General features: G+C 37.6%; 1 protein-coding gene across 5 annotated transcripts in view; it reads left to right on the top strand.

Moving 5' to 3' along the window:
• The window catches only part of CDK14 (cyclin dependent kinase 14), a 344,883-nt gene that overhangs the window by 123,812 nt on the left and 199,929 nt on the right, over positions 1–21,142 (top strand). For all 5 annotated transcript variants that reach the window (XM_066553161.1, XM_066553153.1, XM_066553178.1 and 2 more), the window contains one exon: positions 9,108–9,202. In XM_066553161.1, the coding sequence (XP_066409258.1) occupies positions 9,108–9,202 (95 nt within the window). The remainder of the gene's footprint in view (positions 1–9,107; positions 9,203–21,142) is intronic.

A 21,142-nucleotide genomic window follows, 5' to 3' on the forward strand; every position in this document is an offset into this window, starting at 1 on the left:
TGCTTCATCACTATTGCTTCTTTCATGGTAGAAATTAGTTTACAAGTTACTTGTGGGAATATTGCCATTTTGTAGTCTGCATGCTTAGCATATTTTTAGATGGGAAAGAAAAATAAATTACAAATCTTGTAAAAGACATCAAAGAGATCTAGTCTGAATTAAGGTTATTTCCTGTCCTTAAACACGTTTTAAAAATGTTCTAGATATTATTCATATATCATTCATTCTAATGATGCTTCAGAGCTAATAGTTCATTGTTTTGAATTGCTTTTTAGGGCAAGTTACACAGTAACTGCATTTAATTTGCTTCATTATGACATTTTTGTTCTTTTCTTAGATATATACTCCATGTTTTTTCTCTTTTAAGTTACAGAGCAGTATGCCTTAGTTTCACTGTGATTGATTTTGTTTACTAAAATAGTTGTAAAAAGAGTTGTTTGCTAGCTTTCTACCGAGTCTGCCTTTTTTTAACATCTAAACCATTCCACAAGAGACACAGCAATGCTATGAGCATTCCAGCTTTATTTTCCACTTATGGGCGAAGAGGCATGTTGAGCCTCACCCACCCAGAAGAAGAAAATTGACATGATCTTTTAAAGACTCCTGTCTCGCTCCCTTTTTGAAAAATAGCAAGACATATGCCACAAGCCTTTTTTTCCTGCTGCCTGAAGTGTGTGCTGACAAATGAGTCTGCTTTTTGTGCAGTTTTTTTTTTTCTGAAGGAAATGGCCCACTGAGAAATAGAGCAAAAGTAATTTTTTTCTAAAATAGCTTTTCTGTAGAATTCCTCATTTGTAAGTAGTGGCTCAAGCATGCTGGTAGGCAACTGAGTTTTGTGTCAATGCAATTTAATTATTTCCTGTGATGCTTTTCTGTCTTCTGTGTACAAAAAAAATATTCATTGCAGGTACATAAGGTTAAGTGATTTCTTGTCATATTGATGCATTGGTAAAAGTGAGTAACAAAATGCTCATTGACTTCAGCAGAGCATGAGGTTCAGTGCTGGTACTTGGTTATTTACTCCCTCATTTGGACAATGTAATACTAATATTGCAGATATACCATTTACAGCAGAGGATCTTTATTATGATTGCAAAGTCAATCATTTAGAAGTTTTCAGAATTAAGTTTATCTGAGAAAACTTAATTTGGTCTCTCTTCTTCTACTGCTCTTTCCTTAATTACACAACAGCACCATGTTTGCTCCTGCTGTGTGATCTCTGCCAGTGTCAGATGATGATCGATTAATTTAATTTAATGTTCTTGATGGGTGGCTCTAGCTATAGGCACCTACTGTGCATTAGTAAAACACAGATGGTTTTAAAAATTTCCAGAACACTTGTCACTCTACTCTGACTACTTAAATATTTGTTCATCTTGACAGCACCCCACTTGCAAAGAGTCCTTTTAAATGATGATTTTGAGATGACTTTCAAAGTACTTGCATAATGCTGGGTAATATCAGTGTACAGTGTTGCTTGGGGTTCTGTAATAATTGTATGCACTCTGCTGTTCTGGGAAGTGTGAATGAAGACCAAAAGTGGAAGTGTTCAGAAAATGAGGAACATGGTGATATTATCAGCTTGAGTGACTTAGTTATGCTTAGTCAGTGGTAAGGTAAGGGTAAAGATCAGGCTGATTTTCTTCTGCCTTAGACCTCGTAGAGTTTTCACCTTCTCTCATGAATGGTCAATATCCTCCCACTGTATTTATTCTACCTGTAACACAAAATTAAAGACCTGGGAACAGTTAATGGGTACAAGCACACAAGTTGGCCACTGCAGGAGAAGTTGGGCTGTGAATTTGCAGGTTGTCGAAGTGTGAGATAGATAGATTTGAAGCAGCTGTGAACTGAAACTCTGGCTTATCTCATGGTAGTGGCATCAGGAATAGAGTTTGCATTGTCACAGCCCCTGTAATTGTAGTCCATCTCTGTTTTGAGCACTTGGCCTAGCATTGTTAATTTTAATTTGGATTTTTGTGTAAGTAATGTTCCAAGTGTTTGAAAAACAAGTGGAAATATCTCTTATATTTCTGGTGTTGCATCTCACTCCAATGTTTCAATATATTTTCTAGCTCTCATATGAACACATCCTGCTTGAACTGAAATGTTAACTGCTACTTTGAAGGGTGCTTCTCTCTGTAGGCTGAAATTGCAGGAGAATGAGGAAAACTGCCAGATGCTTTCAGTGATTCCTGCTGAAAGCAGTGGGAATCTTGGGTTCTTGTATGGACCTCAGTGGAGGGTATGTCCTAGTGTCTGCAGGCCCTTGTGTACTTCCCCCAGAAATGTGTTTGCTCACTTTGTGCTCTGTATCCTGTTCCTTTTCTGTCTTGTCTATGTGCTCTTTCCACTCCCTGCATTTTTCCACCTGTGAAGGATGATCATTTGTGCTGTGGCTTTTTTTTCCTCCTTACCCAGCTGTCCTAGCTTCCACTGTGGACCACAGCCCCTCCTGCCATCTCCCCTTTCAGGTATTCCTCCTTCCTTTCGCACTGCTGACAGTCAGGCTGACCCAAAGAGAAAAAAGTTTTCCAAAGCTTAACCAAATTTAGAGTAGTTTCACAGAGATGGCAAAGTGTGTATTTCTATTTTAAATGCCTCTTCCCAGATTTTTAATCTCTACTCCAAAACACTGGGTTGAGGAGTTTGGGTTTTTTCCCAAAGGGAAAGTTATTCTGTGGGTTACAGAAGTTGTTACTAAAGTCTGTTTTTGAGAGATGGGAGGAACTATTTAGGTTGAAAGCTTCCTAAGTAATCCTAAGGTAGATAGCTATTTATGTCAAGACAGTGTCTGAAATTCATCACAATAACAGGGCTAAAACCAGTCAGGGATGGTTTTATAAATAGATTGTGTTATTATTCCTGGTCATGCTATGTGTGCATCAAAAAGTAATAGAAATGTTCCTGCTTTCACAGGCTACCTGCATTATAGAGTTGTTTTCTGTAAACACTGCATATTTTTGGGTTACACAGTTTCTTCCTCTTGAATACTGAAATGGATAGGGAAGGCAAAATATGACTGGCTGCTACAAGATAGGAGTAGCATATTGTAATTGCTTTCCAAAAGAGTCTGGCTTTAATAGGATGATGTCTCATTATTTTTAACCTCCATCTGCACTTGTGTTGGAAGAGCACTGGGAACAATACACAATGCATGTATTTATATCTAGAATGTAATGAAAGAGACGTTCATTTCATATGGCAGCAGTCTTCTCTATAACTGTTAGAATAATATATTGTAGTACTTTTCAAAGCTTATTTGATCAGTCCTTCCAGTGTTTTATTCCAGTTCAATAGGCAAAGAGATTTTAGCAGGTTTGTGACTTGCCTTTTGCTTAGGGGATTATGGCTGTAACAAAAAGAACCTTTGATGGTACCTGTGCATTGCTACAGACCCCCTTTTTCTGTATTTCTTCTCTAATAGCATACTACACTTTCAAGCAGGAGCAGCAAGAAAAAATTTCACAAACAAAAAAAATATTTGGTTAAAATTTCAAGTCTCTCAGGAAAGCCTGAATTGAAGCTGAGGAGGTAAATGAAGCTAATTTGATCCATGTAGTCCCTCCAGCAAAGCAACCTACAGTTGAAGGACTACCAAGTACTTGCAAGCATGTGAAGACTGTCATTTTTTTGACTTAATAAAAAACTAGAATGAGGACTATTTGTTAGATCTAGAAGAGACTTTTATGAGGGTGGAATTAGCTGTAAAGAAGGCAATTGAGCTAAGCTCATGTAACAACCCATCTAAAGTTTTCTGTTCTGCTTTTTTTTCTTTCTGTAGCTCACAAATTCTTTTGCAATTTGTTATGAAACTTCCTCCTAAAAAGTTTTCCAAGCTGAAGAGTGACCTACCTATCTCTATTGCATTGTGTCCACTAAGATCAGAATGGAAGCTGATCAATTCTGTGTGTTTATAGATATGCAGCTCTAAAATCAATTACTTGGGATTACATATGTGCTATAAATAATAATCATTCTGCAGAAAATGTCCTGTGGTGAGAAGATGGGAAGTTTCTGGTCAGTGTGGTCTTACCCAGGATGTACAGTTTTCACTGAGTTTAATTTTGCTTTTGCTAGGGAAGCAAAGCTATTTGCTCATAGTAAATCATTTCAGATGGGTGAACTGGAAAACAGCAAAGTGTAGATTTGGGGACTGCATTTCTGAGGAGGAAATTACTGCATATTTATTGCTGCAAAACCAACAGAGTGCTGAATTCCTGTCTCTGTGGTAGAATTCTAAGTAACATTTTGCACACAGAAAACCCTGCTGTGTGGGAAGTGGATGAGAAGTATATGGGACGTTGTGCTCTCAGGCCAAATTTTAAAAATTGCTATGAAAGATGTATAGATTGAAAATAAGTTGCTGGGAAAGAAGCAGAACTGTAGTTTGTGCAGGCAGTGAGACACATTTGAGTGTGTTTGTTCAGAAAACATGATTATAAGAAAAAAACCCCATGAATGTTCTCTCACTAAGGATGCCTTTCCAGGAGAGCTCAGAGGCTGATCCCAACTGTGTATGCAAGGAAGTTGGCACTCTGACAGAGAGCACCGTTGTGTCTGCAGAGTGTGACAAGCTGCAGAATTTTAAAGATAAGTTGTTTGGCTCTGAAGCACAGCAGCTTACTTGCTTACACAGATTTGTGTTACTGACTAGAATATGTGTTCTTTGGCATGTCAGAAATCCAACAGGGCAGCAAAGATGCACAGTTGCTTTAACAGCATTAGAGAAGCGCAAGCTTCCATGGTGTGCCGTCTTCAAAAGTCTCCTGATGAGAGAAATCTTTCTGGAGTGGCAGTGAGAAAGGGTGAGCACTGCATGTGAGTAGCAGCATGAGCAATAGTTAGCATTGGTGCATGGTAATCCCAGAGGACACCCCAGCTACTGAGGAAAGCAGGTATTTTTATAGCTATGTTTTTTAGAAAAATGTTGAAAATGTGGAAATATGAGAGAGTATTATCAGCACTTGTACGTTATGGTGCATATGAGCAGCATGAGGCTGAGTTCTGCTGCTGCTAAGAAAAGCTTCCAGGTCACTGAAATAACAGCCAGTTTGAAAATCATGGGTGACTCTTCTGTCTAAAGCCACAGTGGAGATTTGTGATTTTTCACAAAGTGAGAATAAAATGATACTCAGGAATTGAAAGACTGAATGGATGATCAAAGGAGCATTATTAATGTTTGAGCTTAATGTACTTACCATGTCCACAGCTACTATCTTTGCTAGTGAAAAGTTCTTCCATGTGACCTGGGAGTCAATAGTAATAGTGACTTTTGTTGAATTTATCAAACAGCTGTGAAATATTAGTTTATGAGATAGGGGAATAGCCTTTTTCAAAACACTCCCAAGCCGAGGCTGATCTAAAAGTCACAAGGCTTTGTTAAATGGAGTGTCAGGCTTGAGCTGATGCTGTAAACCCCACAGGGAGCGAAGCACTGATTTACTGATGCTGCTCAGGTTTTGGGTAAGACTTGGCTGCAGTCCATCTGGCTTGCCTTGCTCGTGGAGTGAGTGTACTTTAGAATCCAGCTCATCTGGGAACAGCAAAAACCTCCTTGACCAGCACAAGCGATATGGCAGCTTGCCAGGAGCTCATAATAGATGAGAGCATTCCCTTGTTGGAAGCAAAGCCTGTGATGGTTATTCAAGCAAATGCAATGTGTTTCCTTTAAGTATGCAAATATGGTTATTAGCCCTTGATGGAAAGTGTGGAGTGTTGGTACATTTAGCAACTCATATCATGAGCTTGTGTAAAAGTCACAGAAATCATCATCTGGGATGTTGCTAATTGTTGAAGTATGTCAACAATTCGCCTTCCCTGGGTTTTACTATTAGAAGTGCCTGTGTAGAACTGTGCACACACAGGTGACAGAAAAAGCACCTGGCCATTCAAACCCATATAATACTTTGTCCAAAGTGTTTTAAAAATGAATTTTAACATTCCTTCCTGCTGTTCCTCCTCAGAACTCTTTGGAGAAATTAATTAAAAGTGCTGTCATCTGTTTATCTTACATTTCATACCAAGGGTAAAAAAAGAATGCCAGTACTTTTGAAGCACTATTGTATAATTTTGTTATTAAAAATTCATGTTAAGAGTACAGTGAGTACTAGTACATTGGTTCCACTTTTGTGAGTTGTTGCAATGTTTTTTCAACAATATTTTAGTCCTTTTATCTTAGAAGAAAACAATTCTGTGTGAAGACCATGGGTAATAATCACTGGGTGGAGATGGCCTTCTCTGACAGAATTATTTTGTTCTAGAAGTAACACCAGGCACAGCAGTACCTGACTTCTTACTGAGCTCCAGTAGCAGCTGCATTGGCAGCTTCAAAGGTAAAGTCAGCCTTGTCTCAAGTGATGCTGACAGATTCTCTGGACTCCTTTTTATTCTTTTGGATGTGGATTTCTGGGTTTTGTCTTTGAATTAGTGGAGTTCATCCAAAGTTCTATCCCCTTCCTGTAAAAACTTGCCCAAAAGAGGAGGTGTAGAGGTCAAAACAGCTGAAAAGCTGTTTTTCTGGAAAAAACCTCCATATTATGGTTCATATTTCATTTTGTTTTTAAAGTAGTCTGTGGAAGAAGAAACAGCTTACCTGTTTCATACAACTTTTTTTTCCTCTCTTTAATTTCCTCTCCGTTCCCTTTTTTTTCTCTTTTTAATTTCCCTCTCACCCTCTTTTTAAAGAAAAAAAGCAGTGTTTTCACAAGACAGGCAATCTTCTTAATGGTAAGTCCTGATAGAAGAACATGTAGGGTAATTCTTACTTTCACCAGTTATATTTGTTTTCTCACAATATCAATTCATAGTGTAATTGGTTATTTCTGCAGTGTAAAATTCATGCAATTAAGATGATTTTGCTCTCTGTGCTATATTACCTACTGTATTTCACTTGGACTAATGGAGAAGACAGAAATTTCACCCTGCAGGTGAAATTTGTAATATATGGCAGATGCTGATTACTGAGGCTGTAAAAGGGGAGAACTGGATATTAGAGAAGATAAATAAGAGTGGGGGAGGGGACTGAAGGGAAAAGACAGTATTCGCAAAGACCTTGAGGTAAGCTGCTTTCAATGTACTGTTTAAGCTTTAATGACCCTTATAGAGATTCTAGCAACAAAGTAATGGCCAACTAGAGGAATTAAAGGCCTCAGGTGATGATCTGAACAGCAAAAGCTGACAGAGGCCATAAATACTATTAGAGTTTGACACAGGCTCTGCTAGGAGGAAGTTTTTTTTCACAGTGTCTGTGAATGTGTGGTTGTTCAATAAAGTTTGAGGAAAGAGCTGGTGAAAACCTCAGTTACTTCAGGTGAAATCTTCTTATGGTTTCCCCAGGTTACAAGTTCTTGTTTCTCTTAGAAGGTACCTTTCAGAACAGTTGTTCTTTCTTTTTTGTGTATCCACACCTTTTTCCAGTAGCAATTTCTCATCATTGTCTTTAAAAAAACCCCAACATATCCAACTCTCTCTGAGCTTTAGTTCCAAGTTGTCCAAGTTCTAAGATGAACATCCCTTGGAAATTGCTCACGGCTCTTCTTTTCTGAAAAAGGCCTCTATTTAATTTGTGGGATATTAACAGTTTCTAGACATGCACTGATCAAATGTCTAAAATTCTTATTTGTAATTACAGTAGCTGTTTTACAGCTCAGTGGCAACAAGATCAGAGCACAGGAAAGAATCCTCTGTGCTGGGTCTCTAAATAGCATGAGCTTTGGAGTGCAGGCTAAAGCAAACTCTTTTGAAATTTTTCTTCTCACCTCTTCATTCAGGTTGTAGGGTTGCCTCATTCTTGGTCATAAAGCTTCCTTGCAGGTTTACAGTCCTGTCTTCATCATGTCTGTGATGATACTCACTTTGAAGCAGCTTTGTGGTATTTTCCCCTTTGCTGTCTGCCTTCTGCGTAGGATGAATCCCAGAGTTTGATGCTAAGGATGCTTGTGGAGGAACACTGATGCAGCCAGATGCCATGTTGCTTTTGTGTTGCTTTCTAGAGTGATTAACTTGTCAGATTGATCTCCTAAAGACCAGAATGAGAGATGATATGTACTTATCTTAATTCAAAGCCAGATGCCCCCTGGAGTTACCTCAGCTTGATAGAAAACCCTGAATAGGACAGCAAGGGGTAACAGTGCTGTGGAAGCACTGGAGTTTCCTTTCAGCAGAGTAAAGGATTGAGACACACATTTGGCCTTTCATTTTTTTTCTTTGACAAAAGTAGAAGGGTGAGAGAAGAAAGTTCCACATTATTCAGTTTAGAAATGTGCCACTCATTTGCATGTCTTTGTATCTATTATTTACTTGCTAGGGTGACTGATAGTCCTGCTCAGATGTATGCATGAGATGACAAGGCACTGACAACAGAACGACGTTGGTAACAACACATGGCTTGTCAGCATATATTGCTAAAATATGCCACATCTTGTGGAACATTAAATATGTAATATGGAATGAACATTAAATATGTATTAGGTTGTAAAAAAAATTAGTGAAGGAGATTACCTGAAAGTTCACTAGATAAGTCTTTGTCTTTTCTGAAAACATGAGCTAGTACCTTTAAAAAATATAGTGAGAAAATACAATGTATTTATTCTCAGGGGCTAATACAAATGATTCATTATATCTCTGTTATATTTGAGAGAAAGGAGTATTATTGCTTAAAACTCTTTTCTTAGGATAGACACTGCACTTAATTTAGACAGCAACTCTGTTGTGTTGGATATGAAAGATTATGCTTTGAAAAGACATGCTGGAATTTGTCTGAGGGGAAAAAAAACCTTTGAGTGTAGGAGTGCTCTTGGTGTCTGGTTGCTCTGACATGAGTGATTCACTTAGAGGAGGTTGTATAAAGGAAGAATCTCTTGCTCCAGCTCATTTTGGCCTCAGAGTGAGGCTGAGTTTGACCAGCAAGGTGGAGAAAATAGCATTGAATGGGAAGGTGTGATCTTCAAAAACTGGATGTGTGAAACTCGTGAACATAGAAGATACTAAAGTACAGCTACTGGTTGTCAGGTTATGAAGCTCATTTAAGTCACTAAAAAAGGAGGGCAAATCAATATAAAATACCTGGATACTCTTTAAGATAACATTTATGTTTTGCTTTTCAGCTTCTCTTTTGAAAGGATTGAAACATGCAAACATTGTGCTGCTTCATGACATCATTCACACCAAGGAGACCTTGACACTTGTGTTTGAATATGTGGTGAGTAAAGTGACTGTATGTTCTAGATATGGTCCAGAGTGTATTGAATTTTATGGAAGTGCTCTCTTTACCATCAGTGATCTATGAATTAGGCCAAAATAGCCCTTTATTCAGGAGAGTGATGGCTGTAAGAGATTTTGCTTTGTAGTGGAGTAGGCTAAAAGATGGGTTTAATCAGATTCAGAGATGGAGTGGCTGCTAGGCTATGAAGGACCTTAGAATGTTGAGTTGACTTTTCAAACATACTCTGCTTCCTAGTTATAATTTGTTTATTGGAGCTTTTTCTTTATTGATGTGATCAGGTAACTTTAAATAGGTGAGAATAATGTAGGGAAAAAACAGGACTGAAATGCTTAACAGGTAGCTCCTTGATGAAAAGCTTATCTCAAATTTAAATTGCCTTTTTTTTTGTGATTGGCTTGTGCAGAGTGTCTTTTTATAAGTGATATCAGTAAAAAAATGTCTGATGCATGCAATTTGGAATTTGGGATTTTTTTAGTTTTTCCATGACTAATGCTTAACCTATTAATTAAAACTTCAATTTACATATTAGACAGTGTAAGGATCTAATTGTGTCAAAAGTATTACTTTCCAAAGTACTGGCCTTGGCCTCCTAATTAATCTTTTTAGTTTTTCTAAGACAAACATATGGCATTTATGTAGAACTACTTCAGCATTTAGCTGTGGAATTATGCAATGTACTATCATAATTAACCTCCCAGTTTTCACAGATGGGTCCAAGAACATGTAATGTAAAAGGAACAAATGACTTTAGACACCGTTAGATTTTCAGTATAATATCAGTTATTGTATTATAGTCTGTAAGACACTGTCTATAAAGTACAGTGATTGCTAGCATTACTCTAAATACAACTCTGCTTAAGACAGATGAAATTATTTTGTGTGTTTCTTGGGGGCAGGCCTTAATTTTTACATGACAATGCACACAGCATCACAGAACCCTGTCTGGAGAAGCCATTCACCTTGTGTATTTACATAAATGTGCTGCACTCTGAGGGTGAGGGCATTCAGCTGCAGCAGCCTGCTGAGCATCTGATACAGTATGTATTTTTTTACCTCAGATATTGGAACAGTAATAAAAATTTAATTCCTTTTTTTTAAATTCAATAATTTTCCTGCTCCTGACTTACACACTGAATTAACATAGGAAAAGCCTTGATACTTAATTTTATGTAATGGTCAGTGTACACTTATTTGCATATCTTTACATGAATACATTTTGCTATCCCATTTATCAGCAGCTGTATTTAGCTGTGTTCTTCAGAACTGGTTGAGAAATTAGATGTATAGAATATGTTTCTCCCTAAAATAGGTTTCTCCCTAAAGTAGATTTGCCTATTACACTAATTTCAAATTGATGGATTTTACATTTTGCTTATTACACTGATGCAAGTTTCTAGATTTTATATCCAGTAAGGTTGTTTGGACAGGTTGTTTAAGAAAGGTTGTTTAAGACTCTGACTCCCAGCCATGTACAGACACAGATTAAGTTTCATGCAGTGGCACATTCTTCTGGATTCACTAAGCTGTTTTTCAGCAAGGAACCAGTGCTGCTGTTGCACCTTTTGGTTCCAATGGTGTTTGGTAGCTATTGAGACTGTTTGAGAATCTCATTTAGTAATGGTTTCTAGCAACTGATCCAAGTATATTTTAGTGTTTAGGCTGGTAGGCAGTCTCTCAAGATGCTACTGGGGAAGAAAGGAAGGATACTTTAGTCTCTCCAAACATCATAAAGACTGTATAATAATGACATTGTAACATGCTCCTCTGCCTTGAGATGACAGAATTTCTTTTAAAAAGTCTGTTTTCATTGTTCGGTAATGTAAAGTTATAGTCTGATCAAGCAGTATCTGATAATGCTTGAGAATGGCCACATAACCTGAAATGAATTCTTCTGAGTGTGCATGATACAGGTTTTAATTGCATGATTGCAAGGATCTCATTTGTTCCTTTGGTTATAAATTTTCCATTCAGTGCATGGTGTGAATGTGCAGAGGCAAAAATTACAGTTACCCATTTAAAAGTACAAATTTTGGCGGGTTGAGTATGCAATCTAGCTGTGTAATTGGTGTTACTGAGCTCTGTATCTGTAATGTCTGGTTTGTTGTTATTTCAACACCTGTACATGGTTTAGCTCAATCATATGAGTAATTTGCACTGAAAGAAGTCAAAATATTCATGTGATTAAAATTACATGGTGGTGTACATTTTTGAATGACTGAATCCTAACCTAAAAGGGATTGAATTTGATTTATTTCATAAAGGGATATCATGGAACTGATACTATTGCCATTGATTACTACTGACCTTTTCAAACATAATAAAAGACATCTGAGTGAGTTGTCTTGACTAAATTAGGAATGAACAGTTAGTGATCCGAGAGTTCTCAGAAAATGGAAACTTTGGGTTGCTAGGTTGGAGATGATTCCTTAGGGAAAATAATACTGGTGAAATGTCTGAGGTTAACAGAGGTGTTTGGTTTCAGCATTGACTCCAAAAGAGTAGAATGAAATTTTATTTCATGTGGCAGCACCTTAAATTGCAAAATGCATTATGGTAGCAAGTTAAATGCTGAAAGCAGAATAGCCTCTGGAAGGGAACATGGCAGTCATTAAAATCTCTGGGTCCCTGAAATTAGTTTTCTTTTAAATATGTATGTCTGTCAGGTGAAGACATGACAGAATTTTTTTAACTTTAACCTTGGTGGTCTGCAAAGCCAAGAAAAGTCAGTCTTTAAAAATTCTGAATTTCTCCCAATCTTCAACTATCAGACATTCTCCATATCAACAGTTTGGTGGTGGATGTGGAGCTGTACATTTATGTGGGAGAAAGGGAGCTTTCTCATTTTAAATGAAAGAACTTAGTAGAAAATAATTTAGACTACAGTACCTTGTTACTAAGGCATATGTTAACTCTTACATCAGCATAATGCAAAGTGTGCTTAGAGCTCAGTTTTATCACTGGATGGCTGAGAGGCATTACTTCCTGGGGAGTTTTGAGAATTAACTGCTTGGAATTTCCTCTACAAAACCTGAATGGCTGATAGTCTTTCATGTATAAATGGTAAAGAAAATTATTTCTGTATAGTTAACTGGGATGTGCTAAGCAAGACCTGAAAAAGAGATGTTGACATGCTTTGCATCTGCTGTCTGACACTGAAGTGACTTCCCAAAGTAAAAGGTCAGTTCAGCTTCACAGTTCAGTGGACGTGTGTGACTGCTCACAAAGGTTTTGTTCCCTTCCTCACCAGGCTCTGGGTAGGTGTTAGCTCAGGTGATCTTATGGGGATGGTGGCTTTAGTGCCAGTGTCACTGGTATGGCCAGCTTTGCCCAAGGAGGTGGTGGATTTTATAGGTGAGATCTCTGAAGGTGGCTTCACATCTGTTTGCTCTAAAATGATCCTTAGCTGCTGCCGTTTGCTGCTTCACTTGTTTATTTAGAAGGAAGATGACTGAATTTAGAAACCTATAATTGCTAAAAGGTAATCCTAAGCAAAACGTATTCGCTACAGGCTTGGTAGAATGATAACGAGGTTTTTAGTATTATGCATAATTATGTAAGTATATTATTATCAATAAATGAACCAGCAGCTTATCCTATTCCTAGCATGTACAAGTGAGCTTGTATAGCAATACTTTATATCATGCTTTCAATATTTATGAACTAAGTTTGCAACAAGAACACATACTTATAATTGGGAGGATGAGTAATGAGTAATATTATGTCTGCCTCAACAGTGAAAAAGCTCCAGAGTAATCTAATAATGTAATTTAAACCCAAGCATTTTCAATTGCCTTGCCTATTTTAATATTTGTGTATGTTTTTGCTTCTAAAAATTCCTTTCCATTAAAGAAGAATATTTAATTTTCATTGCTTCATTACAGCAGCTAAAATAGGTTGTTATACAAAGAGTTTACTTAATAAAGTTAATTAGTTACATTTCCCTCCCATTTCCTGTAACAAAAGAATAGGTGTGAGTTTCTCATTTTAAAGCTTATTGGAAACTGCCATGTATACTCTTTATCAGAATTAAGAATTACATGGCTGAGATTTTGAATTTGTCTTGGGACAAATTTGTCTTACACAATACTTAGAAAGTATAATGTAAGAAAATGGGCAAAGTTAATCACCTGCAAGGATCAAAAATTTTTCCATTGAAAAATTTCAATTTCTTATAACTTTTGATATTTTGGATTGAAGACTACTATTGTTTTTCCATTTTTGTTTATTTTATTAGGGAGCAAGTGTTGAAACCAAAGGTATGATGGCATTGATTGTTTGTGAAAGCAAACCAAAAAAGCCACTTTTTTTTTTTAGTGGATGAGAGAGCAGGAAAAATCAGTAATGTCCCAGAGCTGCTTTGAGCTGTTCTCGCTAGGATCCTTCAGTGATGTGTAATACCTAGGGAGAAACTGGGCACAAGAAGGAAGGAGGAGTCTTCTAACCCTTGACTTAAAGCAAATCTCATTTGGAGCCTGAGTTACATTATTTTGGTGTGAGAATGAAATGATGGGTGCTTTTCTTCCCCTTTGAAATCAAGGTGCCTGTCCAGCCATGGTAAGCAAGAACTGAAAGCTAGGGAAGCTCTGCACAAAGCCAGGTGCCTGCAGTCGCCCTTGCTTGCTGTGAACGTGCTTGTCCTCCCTGGCAAGGAGCAGCCACTCAGGGCTCCAGCATGGGAGCAGCTGAACTTAGTAATTTCTGTTTACCTTGACCAGAGAAGGAGCTGCTCGCCTGTAGTTTAACCCTGCCTCGTGCCCCAGGCTTGCCATAAGTTGCATTGCTTAAATTGCAGTGAAAAAGATGACAGATAAAGGCTGAGGGTAAACAGAGAGAAAAGAAATCCTGTACTATTGAGAAGAGGCAGTAAGGGAATAGTGCTCTTGGGAAAAGCCTTGTTTTTCAAGTTTTAATGAGCAGATCAGAGACAGGTGCTGCTGATGTCCAAGCATAGGCTGGAAATGCAAACAAAATAGGCTTTAGGAGGGAGGGATTGAGGTGGGATTTCAGAAGGAAAGTGTTTAGTGCTTTGCTGAGAGGTAAAGATTCTGCCAGACATGGGAATTGGTAGGAAAGAAGGAATTAAATTTTTATTTAAATTTAAATAAAAATACTCCTGCTAGCTAAGAAGTTTACACATGTCTAGCAAGGACAGATGTTACTCATGCAATATTCTTGAGCACATGGTGTAACTCTTGGGGGTAGTGCTGTGCAGGGCCAGGAGTTGGACTTGATAGTCCTTGTGGGTTTCTTCCAACTCAGCCCGTTCTGTGATTCTATGATCCTGTCTTTGCTGGATTTCAACATGTTATGCAGATTTCATAAGGAGGGCACATGCTGATGAATAGGTGTATTAATAAAGTTAATCAAGATTTACAATCCGACAGGCTGGAAGGCTGTATGTATCTGAATGATCATTTTTTGTACAATTTATTAACAGTTAGTAAATATTGGTTAGATTTGTGGTATGCTGTGCACCATTTAATAATTAGCATCTATTATTTATTCTTCTTTTTATTAAGTATTAACACTTGCATTCAATGTAATTATTAAAAAAACCACCCCAAACACAACAAAATCAGAGCATAAGAAACATCAAGAGTTGAGCTGACAGATGAAATACTGGAAATCCCATGAGATATTCTATTTTCTGACAGGTCCCAATTAGTTTTTTCCTAAACTACAGATAAAAGTGCAAGTGTCATTGCAAAAAAACATATACATGTAGTAAGTTACACGTGCATAGGAGACATACCAGTGATGGCACTCTACTTGGTACAGGTAAGGCCACCATCCTAAAGGGTAAATTTGTAAACACAAGAAAGACATGAATCAGCTGGAGACCTGAGGGGGAAAAAGACAAGCGTGAGTAAACATCGAGAATAAAGCCTTCTAAGGAAAAGTCAAAGTAAGTAGGGCTCTTAAGAGTTGGGGATAAAAAAAGGATGAGACATTTACAATCTTTAAATATATCATAGAGAAAGTCAGTGACCTATTTCTATGTGAATGGTTAAGAGGATGAAAAAGAAAATCTGAAATTACAGTAAGGAAGAGAAAGATTAAACTCAAGGAATGCCCCTTTCATGCTAACAATAATAAAGCACTTCAGAAGCTACTATAGGGTGAAGGTTTGTCTAATACTTTCAGTTTTTAAAGAACAATTTCAGGCAAATAATCAACAGAATTTTATCATTGATAATAGATAGAGATAAGATTTTTTAAAGTCCTTTCTATATGTATCTTTCTGCATCATAACTTTCATCAGCAAAATAATAATACCTTTAGTCTTTCAATTAAGTTAATATGCTGTTGCTTTCCTGTGTCAGGAGCAGAAGAAAAGATATATCAGTTTATTTTACTACTTTAAACAAAATTTTAAAAATAAAGTCTTCTGGTTTTGTACTTTTTGTTTGTTAGTGCATGTTGGTATTTTGGTTGGGTTTTTTAGTAATTAATTATTGCTATGTTATAGATTTATACACAGCTCTATCATCAGTAGTTCTGGTGGCATCCCACGTATTCCTTATATGTTTATTTCTGCATGAACTGGCATTTTCTAGTTCCCTCTGAGGTGACACCTGACAACATCTCAGCTTGCACTAGAGACTGTCCTTTCTAATTAAACTTTTTTCCTCAGGCTCTCTTTAATAATATGGGTTGCAACTCTTAATTCCTCTTAAAATGTGAAGCCCTTATTTATTCAGTGCAGATTGAAAAAACAAACAAACCACCAGTCCAGAACTTAGTGTTTGGAGAGTGATGATTACCATAATTCTAAATCTTAAAAATAGATTTTTTCCTTCCTGAATGAAGTATGAAGCTTTGTACTAATTTAGTCAGATGGATAAAAAATGTATCTATGCAATCTTTAAAAACAGAAACTTGGGCAAGCAGTTCAGGCAAAATACAAGTAGTAAAATCCTGAAGTCAGAATGAATAAATCAATAATTGCAGATATTTTTTATGTTTATAGTTTTATGATGTAAAAGATAATTAAGAAATATTAAATAGGAAGAACCAAGAACCAAGCTTGAATAATAAACAGAGCCAGCTCTTGAAAGTTAAAAAGCCCTATTGATTGTTTCTGTTTTACTACTTTGAATAAGGAGGATCTAATCTGTGGAAGGATAATTTTTCTTTTGTGTGCCTTGCAGTCTGAACTGAGTTTTTCCCTATAAAATTTTTATTAATCTTACAATCATGCATGGGCAGTTAGGATGAGGATACATGACAGGAAAAAAAACCACTCAGGGTGAAGAGAGGTCTATGTAGGGTGTGGAAGTTTCTAAAGGAAGGCTTTACACTGGTCATTTCCTGCCCTGAAGATGGCGTTTGTTTTGTTGCCCAGCACACACCACCATAGAAGGGCTCTTGTGCCAGATGAGATTTTGTGGATACAAGTGAATTATCCATGGCCAGTGCCATGCCAATGTTAATGTGGATACTTGACTAGTGTGGATTTATATGGATTGTCAGCCTCCCTCCCATGTATGAGTTCTGCTTGCATGGTCCTGGAGAAAGTACTCTCACCAGGAGCCTATGGGTATCTTCCATGCTCTAACCAGAAACTTTCTTGTATCTTCAAATATTTATCATATTTATTTTTGATTGTTTGTTTGTTATATGTGCATATCGTGGTCAGTGTTGTGGAAGCTCAGTGCCATAACAAATTAGAGAAAATGCACATGCCCATCCTTGTGGGCACATGTGTTAACAGCTTGCAAAAATTTTCCCAACTCTGTTCATTTTGAGGTCTCTAAGTCCATCACAGTTTGCACAAGCTGATGATTTGGTGCTAAATTTTGATCACACTAAACAGGAATTCCTACTTATTTTTGCAATGTCATTCTTTTGTTCAGATAATCTCACTAAATTAAGTGGGTTTTGTCTCCTTAACCTGATTTACTAGGAACACAAAGCTGATAGAATTACTAAGGTGGACAGAGAATAAGGAGGAGGATAAACCGGCATCTTTAGAAAACTGTGTTTTGTTGAAGAGCTTTTAGTTCAGCAATTCTTTCCTTAGTGGTGCGCATTTCACTTGCCTGTAAGGAACCAGATTATTCTCTGTGGAATGAACAAGGACTTTGTATCCATAAATAAATTTATCTTTTCTAGCAACAGCCAAAAATCAGACAACTGTGTATCCCTTTTCTCTCTGGGATTTTCAGATATGTTTCTATCTGTATTATGTACTCCCCCACCACCTAGTCTTCTATATAGTATTGTTCATGTATTTTGAAGTATGCTTATCTTTGTTGACAGTGTGAGAGAAATCCAAGGCACTAAAAACATCTGTTAGCAGAATTGTTTTCATTACGAGTGTCTTGTGGGGCAGTTTTTTCTTCCTTGATTCGCTAATATAGATCTTTCCCCTGCTGCTCAGCCCAGCTGGTGCTGCTGCCTGCTGCTGTTCTGCTGGAAGTTGCTTAGGTATCACCCAGAGATAGCTTGGACGGTATTTTTTGTTAGCATGGGGTAACACTGTGTCACCTCATAAAGGGAAAAGATTGAATTAGAGAAAGCCAAAGAAATACATGAAAATAAAAGTCTTTGACACTTTTGAAGATACCAGTGACATGAAATAAGTTTAAACTGTGGCACAGTAATCTGCAGAGTGCTTAGGCTGGAGGATACACGCCATTTAAAAGGAATTAGCTTTTTTTATTCTCCTGTCACTTTAAATATTCCTGGTGCCCATCCTTTTATTGGTAAATTATATTATCGGTTTAAGAATTTGTTGGTGACAAAAGGGGAAGTATTTTAGTCGGGAAAGCTGCTAGGGCATAAATAATGCGTGCTGTTCTTTGAAGAGAGAGGAATGGCTCACAAGAGCCTGGCTGCCTCAGTGGAGCAGCACAATCTGTCTGCTGCACGACGGCATCGCCGGCAGCCAAATCCTCCCGGTTTTGTTTTAATGGGAGGGCTCTTACACATTGCTGGTTCTACATGATGGGAATGAGGTTAGAAGTGCTTCCTGTTCCATTCACAAGCCCCGGGCTCTCTGTGCATTTCAGCTTCAAAAATGACAGCTGAAACCAATTAGGCAGAATTATGGGATGCCTAAGTCACATGGAGATTTATCATGACTGAGGAAGAGGAGGGAAAGAGAATGTATTGCATGGGAAGTAGAAGCGACTAATTTACTTAGAAGAGAATGACAGTCATGTTATTATTATGGAGAAGGGTGGGCAAAGTAGAGATCATTTCATGTCACCAGCCATACCTTGAAAGGAAACGTCCCAGCCTTTGTCTGAACACGTTTGTGTTTGGTAGCAAAGTCTGATTTCTGAGCAGGAATAGCTGAGCAAAACAGTTGATGTCAAAGTGAAGCACAGAGCATATCTCAGGACATTTCTAGTTTGTGGTTTACTCATCTATTCATAATTAGAATTCCTTCAAGAGGAGAAGGGAAGAATCGTCAACATTTGTCTTTTTTTCATACGCTCTCTTTTCCAGACCTAGGATGTAATGTATATAAACCTTGCTTCAGCTGTATAAACATCAGCCAGAATTCTTTTCCCTTCAGCAGATGCTTATACCCAGTATGCTCACAAACATAAACTCACATGTGTCTGCATAAACCAGAGTCTTGCTGAATAAAATGACCTTCATACAATTATACATTGCCCCAAGTCTAAATCAAAACCCCAATTAATTTCTTCGTGTGAGTCTGGAAGACAATATTTCATAAGTAAATCATACTTTTTGTGGAGTTGTCAGGGTATGGGGAGAAAATGAGTGGAAAATATTACAGAGAGAGTCTGAGCAAGTGTGCATTTTCTTTTTTTCTTATTTTTTTTAATTCTTGTATGACTTGGTTGATTTTTGTTTAGACTATGAGCAGTTATGTTGGAAAAGTAACTTAAATCTCCCTGTCATGTTCAGGTACCTGTAGGAGTTGTGATACTTCTTTCTATCACCAGGAGGAAAATATTTGCGATTAATTTAAGTTTGGGTCAAAAATGTGCATTGGCTGATGTGCTTCTATATTTAGTTTGGAAACAAGACTAGTTGAACCAGTATTGCTGAGCATGGGTCTTCTATCCCCTATCCTAGGAAACACTGTGCAATCTCTGCTCTATTTAGAAATTGTTCCATCTAGCCCAGGAAGGGTCATGGGTCTCTTAATGGAGGCCTTGTTACTGGAGATGTGCACTGAGGATAGGGTTTGTGCTTTTATGTGCTGAGAGAAGATAATAAAAAGGCTGGACAGGGCTTTCTCAAGGAGGTGTACCTGTGTGTGCCAGTCAAGGTGCAGCCCTGGAGCAATGATCTTCTGGCACACAGTAGTGAAATACAATTATTTGAAGGCAAAAATGCCAAAGCCTGTCTCAGATTACCTATTTTTACTTTCAGCAAAAATGGCCAAGATATCTTGCCTCTATCTAGAGTACCCTTACTTAAAGTATTCAAGCTGGACAGTATGGATTTGGAATTTAGGGGATGGGTAGCCTTTGTGGTGTGGGTAGTATGGACTATTATTTTGAAAGTTGCCCCAAAATTGGTCAAGTGATAAGCTTCAGAAAAATTATAAATTGTACTTAAGAGCTATGTCTTTGAAGATTCTTCCTCTCTTCTCAAATACTTTAGTCTCTCACTTCAGATATTGTAGGTATTCATTACTGACAAAATGAAATTGTTTCTGGGGAAGCCAGTAGTGGGAGGAGAGATCGAGTTGTTCACTTAAAGCATAAGAGGGTCTGCAGAAAACCTCTTGTTTTGTTAGTGAAGTGGGAAAGTGAAGCTCTTGTAATTGGAGGACACCAAGATAAAGATGGCCTGGGCAATCTCCTTTTTTCATCCTTGTGGAAGTGCCTGTTGTGCAGCTCTGCAAAGGATTATGTGGTGAAGGCATGTGGTTGTTGTTGGATTTCTCTCATTTTTTGTGAATGTGGGAACCAGGAAATCTTCTGAGGTTCCTGCTCATTCAAGGTATCATTTCAAGACAAGTTAGGTAATACTGCTGTAGACAACTGGGTTCCACCTCTGCTGTATTGGGAATTGTCATCACCAGCTGAAATTGCTGTCATTACAGATTTTTGCTATTCAGTATGAGATTCTCAGTCCTCTTTGCAAAAGCATTACACATTTACAGCTGTAACTGAAGTCAGCATTGCAGAATATTGGAGATGAGGCTCTCAGCCAGGCATGAGAAGGACACAATGATTGGGTGGATGACTATGCTTAGATTTATTTTTAATATGTATTTAAATATTACCAATGCATTTCATATTCTTTTTCTGGCCAGTGTGCATCAAAGTCAGTAGCAACATGTCAGCTTCCCCATCTCTGTAATGAGAGCATCCAGACAGTTCCCTCTGCAATGTCCACCAGGTGTTCTCAGCTTAGGACAAACCACATTGCCCATCAGAGACAGCAAAAAGTAAGAGGGGGGTGTGTGGGGGCGAAGCATGCACCTGAAGACCAGAATATCTTTCATTACCACCACAGTCAGTCAGAACAAAATAGTGCCAAATACTCTGAAAAGTCAAAACCGAAGTTCTTTGGACAGAATATCTCAGATCAGTGATTCTTAGAATTTTTTTTTGTCTTTGCTTGAAGACCCTATCTGATAAAAGGAAATAATGCCCTATGTCTCCTGCATTGCTCTGAAATTATTCTTTGTAAAACATGTCAGTAGCATAGCTATAAGCAGGGTAGGAAAACCTGTGAGATTATTTCTGTCTTCAAAGTAGTAAAAAAACAGACTCTGCAAGCTGTTTGAGAATAGAAGAAAACCCCGTAACTGTAAAACAGCACAGCTATTTTTCAATTAAGTATCTCCTATTCTGTTCAGTGTGTATGTCTAATCCTGGGAAGGAAAAAAGGTATGAGCTTTTAGGAGATATCATAATAGACATTTAATGGAGAAACAATTAAAAGGTAGGGTAAACCCCATTAATTCTGGACTTTCCT

This window comes from Molothrus aeneus, chromosome 1, assembly GCF_037042795.1.
Source record: "Molothrus aeneus isolate 106 chromosome 1, BPBGC_Maene_1.0, whole genome shotgun sequence".
NCBI classification, from domain to species: Eukaryota; Metazoa; Chordata; class Aves; order Passeriformes; family Icteridae; genus Molothrus; species Molothrus aeneus.